Source organism: Tiliqua scincoides, chromosome 3, assembly GCF_035046505.1.
Source record: "Tiliqua scincoides isolate rTilSci1 chromosome 3, rTilSci1.hap2, whole genome shotgun sequence".
NCBI lineage: Eukaryota > Metazoa > Chordata > Lepidosauria > Squamata > Scincidae > Tiliqua > Tiliqua scincoides.
Genome location: NC_089823.1, coordinates 39,390,009 through 39,416,466, shown reverse-complemented (window position 1 = coordinate 39,416,466; position 26,458 = coordinate 39,390,009). Strand labels below are relative to the sequence as shown.

The window sequence follows — 26,458 nt, the reverse complement described above, 5'->3', positions numbered from 1 at the left end:
AAACACCTGGTTTCCAACACTAAAAAAGGGTTGCTAGAGCTAGGAAAATAATCATTTCAGAGGCTACGAAATTAGCTTCCGACAACAACTTTCATGAAACACAGGAAAATGATCTCAGCAGTAGAGAAGAATGGGGCGGAGCCAGAAGAAATTGAGCAGAGGAAGAATGAAGCAGGAACACGACTTGGTGCTCGACATCTGTGCTTAGCTGTGCAGTCAAACAGCACTGCATAACTGGCATACCAGTAATACTGGTAACATAAACAATAATAACCTACCCGCTCTTTCACACGGCCGTGAATTTTCAGTGCTCATGAAAACATGACTTCAAATCTGAGGCCTGAGATTGCTGTACCATCAACACAGTTTCTGAAGGCAGTCTGGCTGTTCTGAGAATGGCTTGTGCCACAGATAACGTAGTTTTCCAATATAGCTGTTTTCGGGTACTGAAGACAGATTACAGTTGTTTCAGAAAAGTTAAAGATGATAAGAACTACATTGTTATTGCTCGTAGACTGGTTTCACTGGGTTTTTGTAGTATGCCAAAACCTACAAAGCCTGTTTGACTAGAGCCAGCAAGAAAGGAAAATTAGGGTACACACCACAGGTATTGATGCCTGTTTCATATAATCACCAGCTCTCTGAAATAACTATTGTATGTCTCTAGCCTACATGACCATAGGGCACAGCTCTCCATACTCTTGGTTCGATAACAAGTAATAAAATTGATATATTACATTGATATCCTGCCCTTCTTCTCAGGGGCTCAGAGTGGCATTTAAGCATACCACAACCCTGTTAGTGAAGCAGTGACTTCCCCATGAAATCCAGGGATAAACAGGAATTCTGAACCAGAGTTTTCCATCCAGATCCTAAGCCATGAATCACAATGAAATGATGTAGAAGGACGCATCTCTGAAAGAGACAGTACATTTTCCACAGAAGCATTTTTACACTGTTAATAGGGAAGTTGGCTGCGCAGGCTGCACTTCCCACTTTGATTTTGTGAATACCCATGTTATGGGCAGGAGGCCAGGAGAAGCTGAAAGTACTCATTACAAATGGGTTATAGGGACTTGAAACACTGTCTGACCATACCAGATAGCCAAAATAAGTAAAGAAAAGTTCTCAGTTCGGTTTTGCAGAATTCCAGTTGGGCCACAAACAATTCAATCGAAACAATTCTTTGCCTCGGGCATTAGTTTGCAATCTCCAATCTTACTGTCACTTATCCCCCAAATGCACAGGTCCTTTGGCAAGCAAGATTATTATACCGAAATAATCTGCAGACCCCCAATGCACCAGGAGACTGCAGGAGGAAGGTGTCAGCAGCCACTGCAGTGCAATGACACTTTGTGATCATCACTGTACTAACAAGGAGCCAGGATACTGGTCCCAGCACTTAAGAAGGGCTGGACTAAGTATAAAAACAAAGTGGGAACAGAAGGAACTGGGGCAAGAGGAGACAGAAGACAGCAAAGAGGAAGGAGTTTGATGAATGGAGAGTAGGAGTAGCAGGAAAGAGCCCAGCAAGAAAGACAGGCTGAGAGGAGGAGCAAAGGAGGTGAGTAAATAGCTACAAAGAGTGGAGGCTAACAGAGACAAGAATTGAGGAGCAGACAATGGGGGAAAAGATTCTGAAGCAATTGCAAATAGCAGAAGGGCAGAGTAAGAATATAAAGAGCAGAGCCACCAAACCACAGGTGGTAGTCCAAGTCTGGCAAATCTGTTAAAGGTAATTTCTATAATGCCATTATTGTTTAGTAAATAATAATTTATTGCTTATATTTATATTATTTATTATTTATATTACTATCTATTTGTCTATAGACAACAAGAAAAAAGAAAAAAGAAATCATTAGTTATACAGCAGAGTCTAAGAGCCCAATCCTGGGCTCAGTGCCGTGGCTTTGTGCCGCTACACACTGTCGCAAATGTGCCGTAAGGCACGTTTGCAAGCCTCACCACCAGGCTACCGCCCATGTTAGCCCATGGTGCTGGTGGTGGGCTAGCACTAGGCTAGCACAGGGTGGGCGCTCAGCCTCCGCTGTTTGGCTGTCTTACAGACTGCCAAGCCGCGGCACGGTAAGCGGGGGCGGGGAGGAGGCGTTCCGGGGAGGGGGGAGGCGTGGGGAGGGCGGATGGGAGGTGTAATGGGGAGGCGGGGGCAGGGAGAGGGCAGGCGGGAGGCGTGCTGGGGGGAGCGGGGAGACAGGAGGTGGGTCTGGTGGAGCTCCACCAGATCCTGTCCATTTGTGGAGGGCTTGGTGCCTCCACATCTTATGTGGAGACTGCTAGTGCCATCCTGGTTGACTGCATAACATAAATGTCAGCAGAAAAATGGACTACTGTACTGGTTATAACTCAAGGCAAACACTAGAAATTCCATGCAGTTTTGGAGTGATAAAGTGGTTCATTACTAACACAACCAATCTAGTTTCCCTACCACATATGAGCAAGAAGCCATTTCCAACATCAAATACGACAACATGACATGCAGATCAAATTCTGAGCCTTGTCAAGTTCGTAATATAGTATATAGTTCATTATTTTTCCTGTTCATATCAGAGAAAACAGAAAGCTCTGTAATCCACAAATGGTTAAATTTGTGGTCAGGCAAAATGGAAAAAGATATCCTGGCCCGACAACTTACTACATGTAAAGACATGGGAAAACAAGACTTGTGAAAAATATTTTTCAGTTTTAGCCTTTCAAGTGTTTTTCTCATGAGGATGAGCAAACAAATAAAATAAAGCTTAATAAAATATTTTATTTCACTAGTAAGAGTAAAATAATGTCTTAAGTCAGAAAAGAACTACTGAATCCTTGGGGGCTACTTTGTGCCTTGGGGACCAAATGTATGTCACATAATCATCTCTTTGACATTTGGTCAAAAATAACAGCCCAATTTAACGCAACTCCCTGCACAGCAATGCAGCTACGCTAAACTATATCCCATGGGGGAGTTTCAGCCTCTGGAGGCATCCTTGGGGTGATGACATTTCTTCCCTTGCCCCAGACTAAGCCCATGCTGGCCTACTGTTCTGCTCAGACCTGCACCAGCTCTATAACATGTTCATGTGGACTCGCGTGTCATGCTTTCAGGCAACACTAAAGGGTCTTATGCCACCAGAACACTTGAACAGGATTGGGCAGAAAAACTTCACAGCTAAGAGCACAAGTGTTCAAATGTAGTCAATGCAAGAAGTGATACTTTCAAAACACGCATTTCTCACAAGCAGACTGTGGGAAAATTTGACCAAGACCTCTTGATTAAAATTTGCTGAGGCAGTCCAACGGGACTCTGATGAAACCGCTTTGCGGCACAGGTACAGTTTCACAGAAGTCCAGCTGGCTACACCTGTTTCAAACAGTAATTCTACTGCCTTTTAGAAGGTTGTTAACACTTTTGCAGTGCAATCCTATCTTGCGCTGGAACAGGCAGGCCAGGAGCAACATTGGGGACAGAAGTGACTCAGTTGGAGGCAAGGGGAAACTCTTCCCCTTACCCCCGAGGAAGCCATCACAGCCCCAATGGGTCTCCTCAGACTTGTGCCCCCTCAGGAGGCACTCTGTGCTGCTCAGCCACTTCGTGCTGATCGGGGAACATGGTTGGGATACAGCATAACTGCCGGGTCCCAGCCCCGCTTCCTGCTCCCCACCCGCCCTCTCCCTGTCTCCCTCCTGCCTCCTCCTCAAATCCCTGCATCGGCCGAGCTTGGTTGACTCAACCTACCTGGCGCAAGCCACAACAGAGGATGGATGCAACCTCTGTGCTCCAGTGTACCTCCATGCGCTGCCATGGCTTGGTCCCAAGGAGGTGCAAACATGCTTTATGTCCCGTTTGCGATCCTCCTAGGCTGGTGCAAGGGACATGCGCCAGCCTAATGCAAGGTTAGGATTGTGCCCATAATTACTTAAACCAAGTCCCTACTTAAAATCAATAGTATTACAAGAGCACAGTGAAAATGAAGAATCATGAAGGTTCAATTCTAATTCTTCAGACATATTTTGGATAAAGAAAACAAGATTTGAGTAATTCCTTCCTTTTTAAAAGTTTTGATACTCTTACTTGTATGAGCTACTTTTGCCAGAAAACTCAGATTAAGTTTTTCAAGGAGCAGAAAAAAGGCTCAATAGTACTTTTACTAGATGTTGGATGAAATTCCTGGTCACCCATTAAGTTCACTGGATGGCCTTAGTAGTCTCTATTTTCCAGCTACATGCTCTACAGAGTTATAACAAAGGCCCAATGCAGAAAAAAAACACTTGGAATCTTCTAACAATGAAACACTTGGAATCTTCTAACAATGTTTAGGACAGACTGAGTACATCATAGGTTCATAATTGCACAAATTTCCTAAGGTTTGCCTTAAGCAGACTGTATAGCAGAGACTGCTATATTTCCAGTTGCAGTTAACGTGGACCACGATAGCCCTCATAACCACAGTCTGAAATCAGGTCTTAAAGTAGATTTGGAAACTCTTGTTATGACAGAATCCTGCTAGCATCAACCATGGCTAATGATTATAGTGACGTAATGCTACACTTTGGTTAAATGAAACTATGATGGGGAGCATGTGGAATACAGAAAAAAGTAGGCAGAGGGCTGCATGGGAGTCCTTGGAAGACTAACCATCCTCCTATTTATGAAAAGGAAATTATAAAAGTTTCATCTGTACCAAGTCAAAATAACATATATGGTACAGACACTGAGGAAGGAAAAGAAATTCATATCAGCATATAAAATACATACACCTGTTTCGCTACAAACACAATTTTCTCTGGTATCTGCATAAGAATATCAGAATCAATGCATTTAATTTATTATCATCGTATATTATTTCATACTTGAAATTATGGAACCAAGTTTCATATCAACAATAAATACCACAAATGCTTTTGCAAAATTTCCATTAAAATCTTCTTGTTTTTAAAGGTCTAGTAGCACAGTGGATAAGTCTTAACAATAAAATGTTCCCAAAGCTATGATAGAATAAAATCATGAGGTTATGCCAGTTTTCCAACAACTTGATGGAAGAGGGCTCCTTGGGGTAAGGTAGGGCTTTTCAAACTGGGGCATCGTGACGCCCCAGACTGATGGTCCTGGCCTCCGCCCCCTTAAGGGGCAGGGGCAGTAAGGAGGCAGCGACACGATCCCCAGGATCACGTCACTCAGGGGGCTGCAGAGGCTTGGCTGTACTTACCAGAGCCTCCTGCTCTGAGGGTACGGGGAGCGCTACGCGACAGACTGCAGGGCTTCCAGAAGGTTAAGAAGGGAAAGTGGAGCAATCGCGACCCACCTCCACAAAACTGGAAGTGGAGCGCGATCACTCCACTTTCACTTTTGAAGCTTCAGGGAGCCCTGCAGACAGTTGCACAGGGCTCCCCACACCCCAGGGAGGCTGCAGGAGGTTCTGGTAAATACAGCCAGGCCCCTGCAGCTTCCTGAGCCTTCCCCCCTGCCCCAGCCGCCTCTCCCCTCCCCGCCCCTGCAAGAACTTAGAGCGGCTCAAAAATCCCCGAGAGTTTGAAAACCACTGGGGTAAGGGAACATTTGTTCCCTTACCCCAGGTACCCCCTTTACCCGGTGGCCCTGATGGGTCTCCTTGGAGATGCACCAGCTATTTTGCTGGTGCAGAATCAAGAAGGCCCGTGTCTTACAAAGACAAACACAAAGGAGTCTTAGTATTTTTGAACATACTTCTACAGGACTATTTCTCAAAAGAAATAGTCTTCTTCCCTAAATTTTTCAACATTTCTAAACCTTGACTATACATTCCTTTAAAAGGATTTTTTTTTTAAAGTTCAAAATGAACAGCTTTAAGTTCAAGACAATTCAAATAGACTCCCATCCTGCTGGCAGCAAAATGCAAAAAGCCTAGAGGTCTTAAAAGTGGGGAAAAAAACTTTTAAGTGTATTTCGTTCTTTTTTTATACCTGCTGCCACAAACACAAAGACACTTAGTGCTACTGCAGTCCTTCCTCACACCATAGGAAGTATGCAATCCTGTGTCAGCAAAAACCATAGGATCTACACAGCAAGCTTGCTGCTACCAAAGCAGAGAAAAATGTGCTGGCTCTGCCGGATCCTGAACTCCGTGTTGGGCTCAAAGAGTGACACAGTCTCTCTGAAGTCTGCATGGCAAAATAACCAGTGCAGATTGGAGAAGCCCAATTGCAGGACTTGGGGTTTTCCCTGGGAGAAGGGAACAAAAGTCCCCTTCCCCCCCAGGAGACCTCCGGCTGCTTCCCAGCACCTGCTGGATACAGGGATAGCTACTTTGGCGCTGCTGCTCCAGGGAGTGCCAGGAAGCTCAGGATTGGGCTGTAAATCTCTAATTGGCCTGTTATGAGCTGATACAGACATTGCTTCATGACAACAGCTGCCACCGAAACCCTTTCTGCTTACATAGGTGATCCGTGTTGCCAACAGTAATGTTTAAATGTCCCTATGACTTATGCTGGTTTAAACATATGGAATATTCACTTTTTAACATTGCCCAGCCAGCACTGGCATGCAAACATTCTATTTTCTGTTCATAGATATATGAATAGGTAAATCTGCCACCCTATTACAGATTCACTGACTGATGGCCAGTCATTAGGCCATGCGTAATGAGTGCATTAGGCCAGCGTAATGTGTGTTCTGCTAGCATAACATGCTTTGAGGCTGTTGTAAACGTGACACTGCTGGCACACCGGACCTCACCACCACCACAGGTGGCCAGGTCCACACAAAGACAGACCAGGCCTTCCCACCATAGCAGGTAAAGAGGTCAGGAGGGAGGGGTTGGAACCGGGCAGGGTGGGTGGAATGGGGACAAGATGGATGAAGGTGGGCAGGTCGGGCCCAGAAGGGGAAGGGTTCGACTGTATCCTTCCCACAATACACAGTCACAATGTTAAAAATGCTACTCTCAGCTGAGACTACCTAAAAGGCTTGTGTTCGCATCAGCCTTATCCTTCTCTCTATACCCACAGCTATGATGCTAAAAACCTATTGTCTGAGATGCTCCCAATGACAATCTTGAGACCACTGTAAAGTGAATAGCATTGTATAGTGAATCTTGTTTTACTATGGAGAGTTCAATTGTAAAGTGAACCCACTGTAAAATGAGGGTCCACTACATCTCTACGTGACCAGAAATCCTTGAAAGAAGGAAGCTTCTAAACAATTTGCTGGGCAGCCCAATCCTATCCCCAGCGCCTCCACCAGGTGCAGTGGCGCCAAAATGGCTACCACCAGGCTGCTGGAGGTCTCCTTTGGGGAAGAGGAATTTCATCCCCTTCCCCCAAGTAAGAGCACAGGGGCCACAATGAGTCTCTTCCGTGCTGCGTCGGCTATTTTGCTGGTGCAGACTGAAGGAGCTCCGTGTCTGACTTTTCAGCCTGACACAGAGCATAGGATCCAGCAGAGCAAGGCTCCGCTGATCCCACCCCCCTCCCGCCCTGGTTCCTCCCCGCCCTGCCCTCCCCCTACCCCAGAATGCCTCCCCCCACCCCTAAAGCCCTCACTGCTGCCTAGAACGTCTACTGTGCTCTGGGCAGCATCTGTCTGGCACCGAGCTCAGTGCTGACTGGTGCTGGGCCGGCGTTGACTCCTCACTGGATGTAGCAGAAGGGTCTTACGGCACGTTTGTAATACCCAGTATTGGCACTGGAGCTCAGTGCCAGCGCTGAAGTTAAATAGGACTAGGCTCTTACTTTCTGGGTTGAGCTACAAAAATACCAATTGTAGGAAATTTTCACTTAATGAGTAATGGTCAAAATTTGCTTAGTGTGGACAGAGAATGCTATGGAAAAGTAAAGAGAGAGAAAGGAATATAAAAGTCTCACCAGTGGTTTTTCTCCCAAAGATTTTATGAAGTTACTAAAATGTCTCAGTATTAATATCAAAAGTAGGACAACGAAAACTGCTTGACGGAATTCTAACAGGCCTGAATTCTCTTGGGAATGCTAATCTGTTACTTTTCATGAACAGTGAAATAGAGAAGGTGACATAAAATAAAGTGGCAACTGAAGGGTTCAGACTAAGAGGGACAGCAAATAGCATAGGAGTGGGGAGAGTAAAAAGGTAAAAACAGGTATGTTAAAAAGGAGGGAAAAATTTATTCATCAGTTCCTACAAAAACGATTATTAAATACATTCAGTTCCTCACTGCTGTACAGTACTTTATCACTTATCACTTACCATCACCTCACCAGATTGGCAGAGCCTTTCTACACATCTTTAATTTCGCCTCCTAAAATTTGCAAAAATATATTCAAAAATCAATAATGTCTCTCTGCTCTTTTCTTAAATTCCCATTTTAAAGACAGCTATTTCTATAACACTATTGACACATTTAACATTTATTTCTGGTCAAAGATCATATAGGCTATATAAAATCATAGCGAACATTTGCTGAAATTTAGTACATAGTATCTATAATTGTTTTTAAATATACCAGCACATTTCACTGATATAATTTTTTGTTAACATTCATTTTAAAACAGGTACAAAGCTACCTAAAAACTAAGCTAGCATTTTCAAAAAGTAAAAGATTTGTTTATTAAAATTTTCTTAAATGTTTATTAATCAGTGTTAAATATCACAATTATTTGGAAAATATAAACGAATAGGCTTTTTTCCAATTTATCAAACATATAATGTAAATACTGGGTTGTACTGTAACAAGAACAACAGGTAAAAGTACAAGTAAACTTCTTTGCCCCTTTGTTAGCCCAGTAGCTCCTGTACACCCTGAAAATCTGTCCCTGAGTGTCAAGTAACCCTGCCACAAAATTGTATGGGGTGCAGAGCCCTGCAGAAGACTATGGGAAGACTGGCAAAAATTCCCCACTTTGCATAATTGGAAATGCCTTCCACACAAGAAGCCCTTAGGGAACAACCTACTGATTACATTTTATGTACAGATGTGCACCCCTTAACAACCTTCCGGCCAGTGACAGGTCACATATGTGACGGCCACCACTGGTCAGGAGGTCGGACCCCCCAAGTCTCCAAAGCTGAGAGGAGCTCTGCTCCTCTCACCTCCAGAGGCCTTTCTGAGTCTCTCAGAGGATCAGAATCTTCCAGTTGTCATTTTCACTTTCACAGAGGAAATCTGAACTCTCGCCTCTCTCATGATTCCAGGATTTTGAACCTCGCAGAGTTTACAGTGATGTTTTTACATAATTTTCTCCATTTCAACGCCTGCCCAGGAAAATGTCCTGATGGATAGCTCCCAGTGTTAGTTAAATCTACCACAGCATATGAGACAAAGAATTTTTTAAAAATGAAATTTAAAGTATGTCTACTTCACTAAAAACACGAGTAATGAAGGCAAAGCAGAAAATAATGTGGCAGGAAACTTAACACCAGAGAACTCACTCACAAATTTTGAAGCTCAGTATGTGGTAATGGATGAATGCTGAGTCAATCTGCTATCTTATTTTTGAACAAGGGCTCACTGAATTCAGCATAATCCAGTTTGAGTTAGCATTCTTTGTTACATTTGTTACATTTATTTATTTCTGCATTTACAGTAGGAGCTCAAAGTCCACTGGGGTTCTGATCCAGAAACCCCAGTGGATACCAAAATCAGTGGATACCAGGGTCCCCCCTTAATGCCTTGTAACATGGTATAGATGCTTTTCCACATTCAGCCACTAGATGAGATGAATAATTCCATTAGATTCCATTAGAGTCTATTAGATTCATTATTCACTCCATCTAGTGGCTGAATGCAGTACAGCATCTATATGGATGCATTCTGGGGTGACAATGGAGGAGCAAGAAACCAGGATGTGGATCTTTAAAGTTATCTTTAACCCTGAGAAGCTTGAACCGATGCAGTTTAACAGCACAAAGATAGGAAATTTGGTGCTGTTTTCCTTCTTACAAGGCATTTAAAGGTGGACCCTGATATCAGTGGAGAGTCGAATCAGTGGGTACCGAGGTCCCACCTGTACATTATAGTGTTCTTCCAACACAGAACTCAAGATAACATACATGGGATTCCCAGATAGTCACTAATCCAGTCACTGACCAGACCTAGATCAATACAAGATCTCGCACAATCCAAGATGGACATCCAGCAGTGCCCTTGTGAGTTTACAAGGACACTGAGGGAACCGTGGAGCACAGTTTGGAAGCCACTGCTGTAAAAGTTGAGTTACCAATACTAGGTGAGACTAAAATATTAAAAATTGTAGAAAACTCTTTTGGCAGCATGCCTATGAACAAAATTCTCCCAACTTTTTTGAGAATTGAAGCCTCAAACTCATGATCATTTTCAAAAAGGACATGTTGGTTCTACCACATGCTAGATATTTTACAAATGGTAAAACAGAGCAGCAGGACAAACATTAAAGAAGAAGGTGTGGATTTACAATAACCATAGATATATTCTGTTAATTATAATATCATTAATAAATGGTGTAGAGATGATATGCTAATAATGCCCAATGTTTCATTTCAATGCTGAGCAACTCTTCTATTCCTGTCCCACACACATTCATTATATGAACTTATGAGTAATGTGAATAATATATGTAGTACTTCTAAATGTACAAAGCGCTTCATAATCTGTATCTTACTCATCTTTATAACAATGCTGTTACAGCTACTTAAATTTTACAGAACAAACTGCAGCTGAGAAACAGCAAATTATATAGGATCCTTAAGTGCGATTTTTCACAACAATCTTCCTATATAGAGTTCAAAATATAGAGAGACATAATCTTGTATATCTATGTACAATGTCATCTGAAAATCTTGCTGCTGTCTGCTATGCCATATATACGTATCTAGAAAGTGCATATACGTCTCCCTACATTCATTAGAAGAAAAAAAATAAAAGGAGTGAAGGGGATCTAAGTAAGAATCCAATGGTATCCTTCCCCCCCACCACCACCGATGCAGCTGTGTCAAAAAGGAATGCACTGTATCAATTGGGGGGGCTGGAAAGCTTCGGAGGGGAAAAGGGAATTCCCCTTATACAACTGTAAGCCTTCTACTCTGCAGTGAGTCACCTCGGACCTGCACCAGCTTTTGGGATGTAACCAGTGGATGTCAACCCTGACTTATGTAATTTATAGCTATAAGATTTGGTGATGGCCACTAGCTTTAGATAAAACTTTTAAAAATATTAGACAAATGCATGGAGTATAGATTTATCAGTGGCTAAATCTGATAAATGGAATGTATGTTCAGAGGATAGTTTAGAGCAGTGTTTCTCAAACTGTGTGTCAGGACCCACTTGGTGGGTCACGAGCCAATTTCAGGTGGGTCCCCATTCATTTCAATATTTTATTTTTAATCTGTTAGACTTGATGCTACCATGGGATGTGACTGCATTTGGGGAAATGTTACAGACCTGTTCTTTTAACAAGCTACTATGAATATTCTTTTAACAATGATAGTCAATGAGACTCCTGGGTATGTGTGGGTAGTATTGCAGCCTAGGATTGTTAAAAATGTTCCTGCATGATGATGTCACTTCCAGTCATGACATCATTTCCAGTGGGTCCTGACAGATTCTCATTCTAAAAAGTGGGTCCCAGTGCGAAATCTGTGAGAATCACTGGTTTAGAGGTTACTCATAAGTAACCAATCAATGAAGCCAACTGAAACTGGCAGCAGTTTGGCCCACTTTTTTCTACCTGCTTGCTTCCACTGATCCTCTCTTAGAAAAGGAAGAAGAAAAAAGTAGAAGGAGAAGAGAATAGTGAGCTAGAGTGTGAAAGAAGCAGAGGCTGGCATATCACAAGGTCAGCAATTGCAATGTTGCCTCAGGTGCTTTGAGGTCGTGGGCTGGTCCTGTCTCTGAATACCAGATGTTGGGAACAATCAATGAGGGAAAGTTTTCACCTTCATACTCTGCTTGTGGGCTTCCTGGAGTCATCTGACTGCTCACTTTGGAAGTGATCCGCTGGCTTTATAGATCATTGGCCTGATACAACAGAGCTTTTCTTATATTCTCTGAGTCATCAGCAGTACGAAACAGCAGGACACAGCCCGGAATTCTAATCCATATTTCTAAATTTCTCTTTATAGACATAGAGAGAACTTGATTGACAGAAGTGATTGAAGGAGAGAGCTTGATTTTAATTAAGAGAACAGAGATAGACATCTCTTTTCTCAATTTTTAAATTGATTTTAATTCAATTAAATTCAATTTTAAATTGATTTTTAAAAAATTAGAGGTTTTCCCTTTTAACAATAAAATTCTTCATTCTTTATTCAGGTTAACATATGATTCATTGCAGTGACAATGCTGAACTTATTGTCCAGTTCAGCCATCACCCATTGAAGCCCACCATGCATTTGGTTCTCAGGCAGTCCTGTCAAATATGAATCAAGACAAGGTAAACCTTTTGCCCAGTTTTGCTTCTATGGGAATTAACATTGTTTTCAGAAGGTGTGTGCGTGCATGTGCATTTGAGAGAGAGAGAGAGAGAGAAAGAGAGAGAGAGAGAGAGAGAGAATACACAGTTTAAACTCTTTATGATGCTTATGCCATAAGACCCTTTATGGCTGTCCCAAAATGCTACGCATCAGTCTGCATAATCTGGCCACCACCACAAGCTGTCAGCTGCCACCTCCATGCATGAAGAGAAAATTTCAGCAGGTGCCCCTGCTGAAATCCCCTCCTCTATACAACTGTTAAAGGTCTAGGAGCCCTAAAGTTGAAAGGTTGGCCACCCCTGCCAAAAGTCAAACATGCATGTAATCTGTATGACAAAATTAAGATATCTGACTCCATTCTTTCATTTGCTATGAACCACATAACAGTTACTGAACAATTTAGACTTTTCCTGCAAATTGAAGGCAGTTCACCTCTCTTGTTCTCTCTTGAATATAACAAAGCACTTTATGTACATTCTTTTAACAGTTGGTTAAGATACAACCCAGTAAGATACACCAGTATTGTTTTCCTCATATTACATATTACAAGTGAAAGACTGATAATACAGATATAAAAAAAGTGAGCAGTTGAGTTCATGATTGTGCAAAGTATTCAAACAGATACTTTACAACTCAAGGCTTAGTCTCTTAATGATAGCTGGCATTCATATAGCACTTTCTCAATGTGCAAATCATTCTATATGTATTTTTCTTGACTGAGGCTCCAATCCTATCCATCTTTCCAGCACTGGTGCAACCACAATACAGCCCTGACGTAAGGGAACAAATGTCCCTATACCTTGAGGAGGCCTCTGTTACTGCCTCCCTACCACAGGATGCAGTGCACACCCCATTGGCACGGCTGCACCGGCACTGGAAAATTGGATAGGATTGGGCCCCTAGTCCTTCCAGTGGAGTTCCCAGAGGAGGGGCAAAACACTGTTTTGCAAGGCGCCTCAATGTGCCCTGAAAGCTGTCCTTCCACCTAGCCACTGGAGCCTTTCCAAATGGCAAGAGCAACCTCTCCACATTGTACTTGCTGCTCGGACTGCCGCCAAGGGGGAAAGCAACATACAGAGCATGTTGAGGCACTTCGCAGGGCTTAGTGATTTGCCCCCCCCCCCGGAACACCACTAAGTCCTTCCAATAACCCTGTAATGATAAGTTTTATCTCTGAGCCACTATATTTATTGGACAGCACACAGGCCCTCAGCAGGCTCTATTATTAAAAGCTTCCTCTGTGAACCAAAAGAGTATCCCAAGCATGCAAGGAGAGAGTACAACACTCCTATCTGAGGGAATGCTCAATGACATAACCTCACCCCACTGAATGTCTGACCACTACCTATCATCATCATTGCAAGCTTCAATATCAAATTTTCCAAGACCTATACCAAAAGGTAAGCAGCGCAGATGACCCAGAGAAGTACTGATGTTTTAGTACAGGTCGTGCCTCATTATCCACTAGGGTTCCACTCTGGAAATCCAGGGGATTTAAAAAAAAACAAAATCAGTGGATAGCTTTAAAGACCCACTTCCAGTTTTATTGCCCCTCCACTGCTCCTAATGGAATAATTTTATTCCATTAGATTCCATTATTCACCTCATCTAGTGGCTGAATGCACCAGTATTGAAACTATACAAGTGTGCATCACTTAACGATGGAGACACGTTCTCCAATTCCCGTTGTTATGCGATTAGGTCATTAAATGAACATTCAGCCCAATCTTGCCTTTGTTGTGTAAACAAACACTCCCTGCCAGACACTAGCTGGCTGCACATGCTCCTGGAGATAGATAGCCTCTTCAAGCCTCTGCTTGAAGATCTCCAGTGAGGGAGAGTCCACTACCTCCCTCTGCAATCTGTTCCACTTCCGAACCGCCCTTACCATCAGGAATTTTTTCCTGATATTTAATCCAGTGGCATAGCTAATGATTGGGTAACCCGGTGCCAAGCTCAAAATGTTGCCCCAAAAGTTTCCTCACAACCAGAAGTGACATCACACCCAGGCTTTTTAAAAAGTGAAAGTTGGGAGGATCCCACCTCCTCCCCCCAGTCAGTGGCATACCTAAGACATCTATCTACAACCTGGGGTCAAAGAACATTTTGTAGCCCCCTCCCCCCACATGACAAAATCAAGTTTAATTAAGTAAATAAATAAAAAGTTATTGATTCCATGCTGTGTCGTAACATCTCATTGGCACTCAGAACAAACAGTCTCATAGGTCAGTTTGGAGTTAAGCAAATCCACTTTTTGTTCCACAAGGCAGTTGAGTTTTCATTTTGTGGTTAATTGGCCATAACTTTTGATAGAAAACAGATATTCCAGTGCATTTTGTTTCACTGCACTCTGCATTAAATTACCTTTCCAATGATATATAACATGATGGTATTATTCATACATACCAAGATTTTCACAATTTTGGTCACTAGTGTCAAGCTCAGCTTGTTAACCCCCTAAATCTTGATGCCCGGTGCAACTGCTTCCTTCTGCACCCCCCTAGCTATGCCACTGATCTAATCAGAATATCTTCTCTTGCAGTTTGTACCCATTGATTCTAGTTCCACTTTCAGAGGCAGTTGAGAACAAATTTGTTCCTTCCTCCATATGACAACCCTTTAGGTATTTGAAGAGCACTATCACATTCCCACTCAGCCTTCTCTTCTCCAGGCTGAACATACCAAGTTCCTCAACCTTTCTTTGTAGGGCTTGTCCTCTTGCCCTCTGACCATCTTCGTTGCTCTCCTCTGAATCCACTCAAGTTTGGCTGCAAGTTTCTTAAAGTGAGGTGCCCAGAACTTGACACAGTACTCCAGGTGAGACCTAACCAGTGCAGAATAAAGCGGAACCACAACTTCTTGCAACTTGAAAGCTACGGTTCTGCTAATGCAGACTAAAACTGCATTCACCTTCTTTGCAGCCACATCACATTGCTGATTCATGTTCATTCTGTGATCCACTGCAACTACAAGATCCCGCTCACATGTTGTGATGCCAAGCCAGGTTATCTCCAGTTTTATACCTGAGTCTTTGGTTATTTTGCCTAAATGCAGAACCTTGCATTTCTCCCTGTTGAACATCATCTATATTCACTTCAGTTCACTATTCCATTTTGTCTAGGTCAACATACTCATTCTTCATTCAGAAAATGTACACAGGAAGTCAACAAAGGGCCCAATCCTCTCCAACTTTCCAGTGCTGATGCAGTCGCAATGCAGAATGGAGATAAGGGAACAAATATTCCATTACCTTGAAGAGGCCTCCATGACTGCCCCCCATCACCACAGGATGCAATGCATGCCCTGTTGGCACAGCTGTATGAGTGCTGGGAAGTTGGAAAGGATTGGGCCCAAAGTAATATTTTAGATTTATTCATTCAGGTTCATAATATGCCTGAATGAACGAAGGAATATGCCTGCATGTTACACTATTATTCTAGTAAAATATTTCAAACAGAAACTTATAGGTCTATAGTAAAACAGTGAAAACTCTCTGTGAAAATTCCAGATTACTGTTGCACCATTATTAAAGAGATAAAAATGCCATCCGTAAATCAAATATCTTCACATTTTAAACCTCCCCAGTGGCCACCGTATTACTGAACGCCCTTCCTGGAAAGGGACAGCAGGCAGCAACACTGCTTTCCTTCAGGCATCAAAAGAAAAACTGAAAAGCTTTTGGCTAATCTTGCTCTATAATTGATCTTTGACAATAAAACTGTAATTGATGGGCTGTTGCTGTGATTTTGACACCCTTTTACTATTAAGGGAGGATTTATAATTTTTATTACTACTATTGCAGGGAGTTTTGTACCTTGTAAGATCACTAGCGTAGCTAGAGGGGGGTTGGCGTACTATGTTTTGCAGGTAGCCTCCCTGCAGCGTGCAAGCAGCTCCTCCCCCCTTCCCTTGGGAACTATTCGCCTCTGTTTCCCCCCCCCCTCACCCACATGGCTCCAAAGGGAGGGGAGGAACCGCTTGCATGCTGCGGGAGGCTCCCTGCAAAAATTAGTGCACCCCCCCTCAACCTACGCCAGTGTGTAAGATTCACTTTTGTTGATCTTCTTATGTTTCTGTTATTTTTAATTATAAAAAATACCAGTTAAAATGGTAAAGGAAAGTGAGGTGAATAATAATAAAAAGGCAATTCCTCTGTCCAGTGTGGAAAAAAAACAACGTTTATTGTTTTGCTTTTTCTAGTTGCATTTGATTATTAATTTCATGCAACTGATTCTGTATGGAAGATTTTAAATATTATGACAGCTTAATATAAAACAATAAACTGGGTAAATAAATGGAATTCGAAGATAGATCGCTAGATCAATAGGTATTGCTAATTCAGCGGTAAAGTGAGTAGCCCCATTGCGGGGCTGCTTCCCTTACCTAGAAGGGGACAAAAGTTCCCTTCTCCCGAGGCACTGCCTGCAGCAGACTGAAGCAGATAGGGTGCAGCAGGAGCTGTTCTCGGCACCGCTGCAGGCACGCACCCCACGCAGCTCAGGATTGGGCTGTAAAATATTGCTGAAATCCAGAAGGGATTAGACAGGTTCATGAAAGACACTAACAGCTATCTGTTATCATAGATGGAGGCTGTCTGCTCATACTCAAGGTATCCCCAAACAGCTGACACCTAGAATCTGGAAGTGAACAACAAGGCATGAGTAATTTCTAAATTGCCTTGGTTTCCTTCTGAAAAGCATTAAGTACCTGCTGCTGTCCTGGACAGGATATCAGGCTGGATAAACCACTAGTGTCATCTAGTGAGGCAGCTCCTACATTAAGTTCTTGCACAAATAAGAATTAAGCACATAATTAGACTTCAAAGTATTTATTCATGAATAAATGAATGGAAGGAAAACAACAGCTACCGATTCACACATTTTATTTATGCTCTGAAGGCAGCTTCATGTCAAAATAGATTTTAAATGAGAAATTAGTACTTTATATTCAAGTCCTATAGACAAAAAAGTACAAACTGATCTACCTTTGCTAGATGCACTACTATTTCTATTGGATTCAGAAGTTAAGCCATGTCCTGAGCTCACCTACTGCTTATCTCTGACAATGCCTGATGTTATGGATGCATAAAATGTTTCTGCAGTGTATAGTAGGGTCAACTACACTTGCCATGTTTGTATCAAGAAAACTGTGGATGCCAAAATAATTCTTGTAGATACTAAAGCATTCTTAAAACATGGTAATATGACAATTTCATAGGTTCACTTAAGGGAACCCAAGTCAAAACACGTTTCACGCAGAAAGGAATTCATATATTTTTGTATGAACACTTGCCACTCCATTATGCTGAGCGATAGGAATTGTACAAGAAGAACAGTTTCAAATGACACTTTGTCATGTGTACTATTTCCCCTCCCAACTATCCAAAAATCTATGTAAATTGCTTTGTGAACTATTCCTGTTGAAAAACAGTATATAAATATTCAAATAATAATAATAAAAATCTCCACTTATTTTTTTCTGATTCTTAACATTTTACATACCACTTACAGGTATATAAATATTCTTAATAATAATAATCATGTTGACCACATATCTGACAAAGGCTTGTATAGGATATTGAAAATGATCATACATTTTTTTCAGGATGTAATCCTGTTCCAACTTGTACTTGTTTATTTAAGCCCATTAACTTCATTGGGACTTAAAATGCATAGCTAAGCACATTAAAATGGAAACTTCAACATCACTCCACATTTTTGTTTGCAGGACAACACCCTTGAGAAGTGTCAAAATTCTATATCAATCAAACGGTCTTCCCTTACTCCTTATATCATAAGTTGTTTTTCATACTCAGGTATGACTCCTTGTAAGAATCACACCAGGTCAGCAGGTTCGATAAATCAAAATAACATTAATTATGGAGCATCTGTGGGCTGTTTAACACTAGTTTTTTTCCCCCAAATTCAAGTAGAGATAACATCAAATACCATATTTTAAAAATACTGTATCTGCATACATTAAAAAAAACTAAGATAATGAGCTTTATTTTTTCCTTGGAAAAGTGTTTCTCTCACTCAGTGACTATGTAAGTATTCAAAGAAATATTCACTGACATACTATAGCCATGATTCAACTAATGTTTGTCATAATTAACAGAACAATTCTATCCACACATACAAGAGACCAACCCCACTAAACTCAGTAAGACTTACTTCTAGCAAAGGACTGCATTGTTAGTCATGCTGAAACCAAAAGGAACAAGTAAGTTATGGCTAACTTTGCTAGACCAAGTCTTATGGCTATCCTATTACTCAGTTTAAAGCTAGGCTTGCAATCATAACCCTGATTTGGAAATAGGGGAAAAAAATGTTTAGTGGGATAACTGGTTACCTTAGCTAGATTTGTGGTGTTTACAAATGACCTCCAAGAAAATTCAATTGCATTTGTCCGTAGACTCAGTATGTGTCACAATACACACTACATCATCACATGTTCTGTAAACTTAAACATATACAAACACATGCATACAAAGATGTCTTGTGGCATACATTTGTACTCCGTAAGTACTGTACGCTCACAGTGCAATACTCAGAAATGTCCTATGGATTTTAGCTGGACTTACACCAAGGTAAGTGTACACAGAACTAACAGCCCAATCCTGAGCTCCGGCACACCTCACACCTGCCCTCTCCCCGCCTCCCCACCCTCTCTCCGCCCTCTGCCTACCTCCCCCCTCCTAGAACGCCTCCTCCCCGCCCCCATTTACCGTGCCGCGGCTTGGCAGACTATGCGACCGCCGGGCGACAGAGGCTGGGCGCCCGCCCAGCCCAATGCTGGACTAGCATGGCCAGCACTGGACTAGCACGGGTGCTGGCCCAGTGGTAAGGCTCACAAACGTGCCTTACAATCCTTACTAAGCCATTCAGGATTGGGCTCTAAGGAGGCCTAAGTTCAGCAAGGCTAAAAATCAGAGCTATTCTCCCTCTTTACATAGTTCATTTTGGATTATTTATCCATATTCATATTGTTTGTGTCTGAAAGAAACACAGCCATGAGCAATTTAGAATCCTGTACTTTTCTGGCACATAGAATGGTATGGCTGGGGTTGAAAAATTAGTTTGATGGGAGAAATTAGGGTTAGCAGTACTAAACTAATGAAAGGTAGCTGAGATACAAAGTTATTCTGTTTTTCAAGGGTAATATATGGGGGAAATTGTTACTGGTAATTAATTTTTTTAAATATATATATCATACATCAGTCCACCACTGATAATGTCCTAAAAGTACAAAGTGAGATTGCTACTAAAATGTGAGGTTTTGACAAAAATGTGATTCTGGGATAGGTAATTGCCCCGGAAAGAAGTGAAGATTACAATCCTTGAACACATACTTCTAAGTTCCAGCGAACTCAGAGCCCAGTCCTGAGTCTGCTGCGTGCATGGGGACGAGTGCTGAGTCAAGGGGCCCTTCTCAAGTGCTTTACCAAGTCTTCGATGCACATGACACAAGTGTAAATGAGGCAGTGAAAAACGTGCTTATTCGTGACTCAGTCTCAAGTCACCTGACTTGAGTTCCCATCCCTGCTTAGCATCAGTTAGTACAAGCTAAAATTCCTATTCTTATCAATGTGTAGCAGTTATGTAAAACAGTTTACAGAGAAAATCAAATAACTAATGGCTTACTGGTGTTTGTCGTATGATGTCATCGCCAGTTACTTCTGGTGGTACTTTGAATAGGTGGACCATGTGAAGTGGTATAGCCGCAGGACAAATTTTGACAAACACTGGTTTAGATCTAAATGGACTGGAGGGAGTAAGTGAGCTGCAGACTTCAGCAAGAAGCATGAAGTAGACACACAGTAGACCAGAACTCATAATTTCCAAATTCTACTTAAGTATTTTTTTAATATTAAGTCCCATGGCTAACCATATTAAAATGCTTAACTTTTATGCCTGCTAATAGCAGAATTCAAGTTTTTGAACTTCATTAATTTCCAGCAAAATACTTTTCTAAATACACTCTGTTTAACTGAGCAGTCATTTGTTCAGCTTGCTCTTACTGTATTATGATGTTTTTATTAAGTTCCAAGACAAATTTGCAGGTCAGTGATTCTTCCAGACAAATTCTGATCCTGTCCCAAAGATTTCAGTCTTGCAGCTTAGTTTTTGTCTATTATCCCACTATTAAAAGCAGGGCAACCCAATCCTGAGCTGCCCGGGGCACCCAGCCTCGGTGGCACCGAGAACAGCTGCCACCAGATCCTGCGTGCCTTGGGCTAATGCAAGCAGCACCTTGGGAGAAGGGGACTTTTGTCCCCTTCTCCCAGGTAAGGGAAGCAGCCCCGCAATGGGGCTACTCACTTTACCACCAACCAAAAGATCGGCGGTAAAGTAAAGGTGTTCATGTAGGGTGCCGAGCCCCATATGAATGCCTTGGATCCGGAGGAGCAGAGCTCCACAACTCACCTCCCTCCCTCCCCGCTTCTATAGTCCCCATTGACTATAATGGGACTTACTTCTGAGCAGACATGCATAGGATTGGGTTCTCAGACTTTTCAATCACATCTTGAATGGCAACATAAAACCTTAGGTGCTAGGTACTGGGGTTTTCCTCCCAGCATACCATTCTGCACATACATAGGTGAAAACCAGAACTTGTACCCTACAAACAAATATTGCTAGTGGTTTATAGCTTAGGAATTCCAATTATTAGTTCTAAAAGTTCATTCTTTCATGTTGATTTTTTAAAATGAAACTTAACATTTCTTTAAATGTTTTTGGAAAAATTATGAGGGTTTTTTCCTATTAAAAACTCTTCAGTATTTTAAAAAGTTGTCACTTCAGTTGTAATTTATCAATTACATCACTTAGAACTGGGAAAGATTAATCAGCTAAATATTATTTAGTCAGCTGACAGCTCTATCAAAATATTTTCTTCACTTTCTCCAGCCTCTTTTAACTCTTCAGTAATTTGGATTGCAAATACAGTATTTATGTGTCAGTATTGAACTTTGATCTTCCAGGCTTTAAAAATATTTTTACATTATTAACTTTAAAATAAAACAAACAATTTAAAGAAAAAGTGATTTTTGAAGCATTATTTTGTCTCAGAATAATGTATAGCTTGTCAACATTTTTGGCTAGACTGAGTTTATGCTGCCACTTCCTCTTTCTGTATCTCTTCTTATCAGAGGTTTGTGACAGGTTTGTGGACTTCTCCATGGGACCCCCCCCCCCCATCTATTTTACATGTCTTCTTAAACAGGGCACAATATTATAAGAGCTACTAAAAATGCTAAGTAAAGAGGTAAGTTCATTCTCTAAATATACTGTCTTTATACATTTAAAATATATTAGACTTTGAGTGCAATCCTAACCCCTTATGTCAGTGCTTTCCAGCACTGACATAAGGGTAATGCAGCTCTGAGGTAAGGGAACAAACATTCCCTTACTTTGAGGAGGCCTCCATGAGTGACACCCAACAGCAGGATGCAGCATATGTCCCATTGGCACCACTATGCCAGTGCTGGAAAGCACTGACATAAGGGGTTAGGATTGTGCCCTTTGATGAATAGGAGGTATCTACTAGTGTACATTTTAGAAATCACGGACCTTAACCCTGTTTAGGCAAACCTGTAATTGTGACTGTACATCCAAGGCTATAGCATCAACAAGTGTTCCAGAAAACCCCACCCCATCACCACACTCTGATTCGTGTTCTCCTTGTGGGAAGAATTTGTCCAAAGATACAAATGCTCTCTATGAAAAGAGAATATCCAGCATTCCATAATACCTGGAGAAGGAAGGATAGATCTGAAACTGCAGTGACTACTGAAGACTTCGGCCCCCAATTCCTCTGCAGTAGTTAGCCACCACTGATGCTTCCACAATATAGCTGCAGGAATACAGATCTGACCAAATTAATGTAACTACACACTCAGATTCTTAATCAACATATTTAGTATTAATACAAAGCACGATCAATACAACTTCCACAGGAAGCATATTAATTTTGTGTACTGAAATAAATTTCCTTGTACACATCTACAGCCACAAACTGCAATGCTCATGAATTGTTTCATGAAGGCATGATTTGGGGAGTATTTAAACAATTCAATAGCACTTAAGGAAATCTGGGAAGATTTAATACTCATTCCTGTTGATAAAGTGACTTTCAAACAGGAACTAGCATGGAAAATTTCACTCAAAGAAGGTGCGTTGTTTGGAATGTACACTGCGCATCAAAACAGGTTTGTCGTGGGAACTTTTTACAGTTTTTTGCTATCTAACTTTGAAGAAATGAACATGAATGAACTGAGGTCTATTTTATAATTTCAAAATGTATCACAAAAGCTGTTAGAATATGAACTTGAATGAGTATGAAAGGAAGAAAAAATCATTTAAAATGTTCAGGAAAATGAGCAGGTATTATCGAATTGAACAGCAGCTATAAAAATCAGTGTGAATCTCTACAACTTATCCAAAACATTAGATTTATAGTGCAATCTTATATATGTTTACTTAAAGTAAGTCCCAATGTTTTGAACTGACCTATGTCTACGTAAGAGTGTACAGAATTGCAGCCTTAATGCATTTGACTTATGCTGTTATTTAAAGTTTTATGTCACTTGCTCCAGGAAGACTAGTACCTAACCTACTGGTCTCTGCAAGCCTGTTCAAGACTGACTATAAGTTAGAACAGTGCTCTTCAACCTGTGAGTCGTGACCCCAGTGAGGTTGCAAAACCTCATTTGGGGGGTTGGGGCAACCTTCCAAAGCCTGTGCAAGTGAGGACTTGGATTCAATTCAATAATGGTCCTGCAAATTAATGACTACTGCTGTAACTACTACGTAAATAAACCAACTGCTATTATAGAAGCAGTGAGAAGGAGAGAAGGAGAATTTACTTTAAAGTGATCTGCAAATGTTTTTAAATTGTTTAATATTTTAAGGGGTTTGCTTAATGTTTAAATTTCAGACATCATTTCCTAAGATTACTGGTATAATTAGTTCCATTCTATATAGGTACAGCAAATAATAGGACATCATCTTTTTTATTCAGTGTCTGGTTCTGTGGTAAAACGAATACTATAATCCAAAAGTGAAACTGAATAACGCGTCACATATCACAGGATCATGTAGAACAAGAAATAATCTTAGCTAGATAAACATAAACGTCTCAAGCAAGTGACTGGGAAAGGCGAGTACCTCTGAGTCATAAGCCAATCAAAGCTAAGAGGAAAAAAAATCCTGGACCATAAATAAGGCTAGCAAGACAAGTATGCAAAAAAGTATGCAAAAGTATGCATAGTATGCAAAAAGTATGCAAAAAAGTTCCATCAACAAAGCCCTTTGAAACAGAATTTTACACAGCGGTGAACACCTAAACAACTAGACCACCCTGTTTCATAAATTTCAGAGGAAGACCACAACTAACATCAGAACTAAACTTAACTATACAAAACTTCCACAAATTTATTCAGCTCATTTCAATGCTTTGTTTGACCGGGGGGGGGGAGCCGGGGGGATCTGGTTTTGGCTTTTAGTTTTGGTTTTGTGCTCTGGTGTGCATTTTGCCTTAGGCAGAGCAAGGGATTTTCACCCTTTTTATCTCATGACACAGTGACAAGACACTAAAATCATCAAGACACACCATCGGTTTTTTTACAATTGACAAGGCACACTGCACTGACAGCAGGGGCTCGCATACCCCAGTGACCCTACTAAAAAATGACCCTCCCCCAAACTCCCACAGCACACCTGCAAACCATCCACAAGACACTAGTGTGCCACAGCACAGTGGTTGAAAATGGCTGAGCTGGATGATCTGCAAAATTACCACCTATGTTTCTGATTTGGTTATGATTTTAGCCTTATATACATATATAATCTTCTAACAATGCTCTTTTAAACTCTGTTTAGCGTAGAGTTCGCACTGCACCGGAACAGGAAAAAATTTACAATGCTTCCTGTACATGGGATACACAACACAGAGAAATCCAGATTTTACAACAACAGTATGGTATTTTAAAGGAATGCAACACAGCACCAGCAAGATTGTGCACACAATCTCTGGATTTTACATACAAGGATAGGGCACCTGCTTGTGTGTATATCTTGTGAATCAAAATTATTAGGTATGTGCTGTTCTCATTACAAATGACACTGTTTGCATGGACAATGTAGTCAAGAATCATTTCTCCAGTGCAAAGTGTCCCAGAGTCTGGTTTACAGAGATTAAGCTTGACCGAGGGCAAGTTGCAATTTGGCATTAGCTCAAATCCATAAAGTTGGCTCAGACTTGTCAATCAAATTCGTACCATGAACACACACATTGTATGAATAATACTTCAACTACAAAACCAATAATTTCCATTCTGTTGAGTTCAATGAGATATATTTTCAGGTGATACTTTTAGGAAAACAGATGTAAATTTATTTCAAAAGTCAGGAAATGTTAGGTGGCTGGCACTCATAATTTTGGTTCGGAGGGAAGACTACAAGTGAATGTATTTGCAGCAACAAATGGAAATCCCTGTGAAGAATTCTATCCTCCTGTTCTGTACTGTTTAGTACAAACTGACTGGTGTCCTGACATTAATATACTGCATACTTCCCCAATCCCTCTATACTGCATTGGCTATTACAGGAAATATACCGTATGCATGTAGCATTTAACTATATCTGGTATCATCTTTCCTATTTGTAGGAGCCACTATTTTCCTTAATATAATATACAGTATTTATAATAATATACAGTATTTATATACCGCCTTTCTTGGTCTTTATTCAAGACTTTATTCAAGGCGGTTTACACAGGCAGGCTTATTAAATCCACGCAGGGATTTTTACAAATTGAAAGAAGGTTCTCTCTTTCAAGAACCACCACATTCAAGGTGTTACACTCCGATCTGGTTTAACATTCTGGCCTTCATCCTCCCACGCTCCGAGCAGATGGAACAGCTCAGCTGCAGCTTGCCAGCTGCTTCAAGGTCGCACGGTGCCGGTGGCCTCGAACTGGCGACCTTGTGGATGTTAATCTTCAGGCAAATGGAGGCTCTACCCTCTAGACCAGACCTCCTGCCCCTAGTGTCCCCTCCCTAGACACTACTCTAGGGATTAAAACATTCCAAAACCCTCGTGGATAGACTAGTTCTACAATGAAGCTGATAAATCCTGATAATTGGACAGAACGATACCTTTTAAAGTGATGGCTATCACATTAAGCAGGAGAAGAACAACCCTATTCATCTGAGGCAGTGGTGTAATGGTAAATTTTAAAGTGTAGGAGCTCACCATGACACCATCACTCCTTATGGTCATTTGAAAAAAATGTTCAAAGGTAGCACAAGATCAGTTCTGCTGATGATGTTGCACCTCCTGCTGTAGAAGAAGCCTCAGAGTTTTGCTCCCATGCAACTACACCCCTGATTCCAGGGTACCGCGTTCAGGCCTCTTTGCAAGCTGCAAGACAATGTGGTTGCACACCTGGAAAGTTCAACAATGTTGCCTTGCATCACCCACAACTCAATGGCCACAGAGCACAGCGATGATGATGATGATGATGATGATGTGACTGCCAAGCACCTTTGACGACAACAGCCATGCCACATAGCCACTGTAGGGCTCCATACAATCGGTAAAAAAATAGAGGGAACGTTGACAGTGCCCCTACCAGCTGCCACTTGCTGATTTTTCCACTGTACTTATGCATAGGTTATGAGCTCCTTTCTGATAGGGAACCACCTCCTCATTTCGATTGCTATATAAACCATTTTGTAAACCAGTTTTTTTGTTGAAAAGCAGCATGTAAGTATGCATCATCGATATTATAATAGTCTTCATATTGTTTACTGAATTGGAGGTGCATCTGCTCTTTTTATTCCTTAGTATTTCTGAGATTATCATTATATTTATGCTTCATTACATAATTTCTGCACTAGTGAATCTCAGAATATTCTACTGTAACTGAGACAGCATTGCACCAAGTGCTGCACCAAGAAACAGGAAGAGTCCTAGGTCCTCAAACAAGGGCAAGAATGAGCCCTTAAACAAGGGCATCTTAAAAGTACATTCAGTCCTCCACAGAGGTTAAAAATGCTGT

General features: G+C 41.4%; 1 protein-coding gene across 12 annotated transcripts in view; it reads right to left on the bottom strand.

Annotated features, from left to right (window-relative positions):
- BBX (BBX high mobility group box domain containing) overlaps nucleotides 1-26,458 on the bottom strand; it is a 178,374-nt gene that overhangs the window by 128,114 nt on the left and 23,802 nt on the right. For 7 of the 12 annotated variants that reach the window (XM_066620461.1, XM_066620469.1, XM_066620470.1 and 4 more), the window contains exon 3: nucleotides 8,195-8,246. The exons of the other annotated variants lie outside the window; for them this stretch is intronic. Coding sequence is in view for 1 of the 7 variants with exons in the window: in XM_066620466.1 (XP_066476563.1) it covers nucleotides 8,195-8,197 (3 nt within the window). In the remaining 6 variants the exon portion in view is untranslated. The remainder of the gene's footprint in view (nucleotides 1-8,194; nucleotides 8,247-26,458) is intronic. 12 annotated transcript variants of the gene reach the window in all.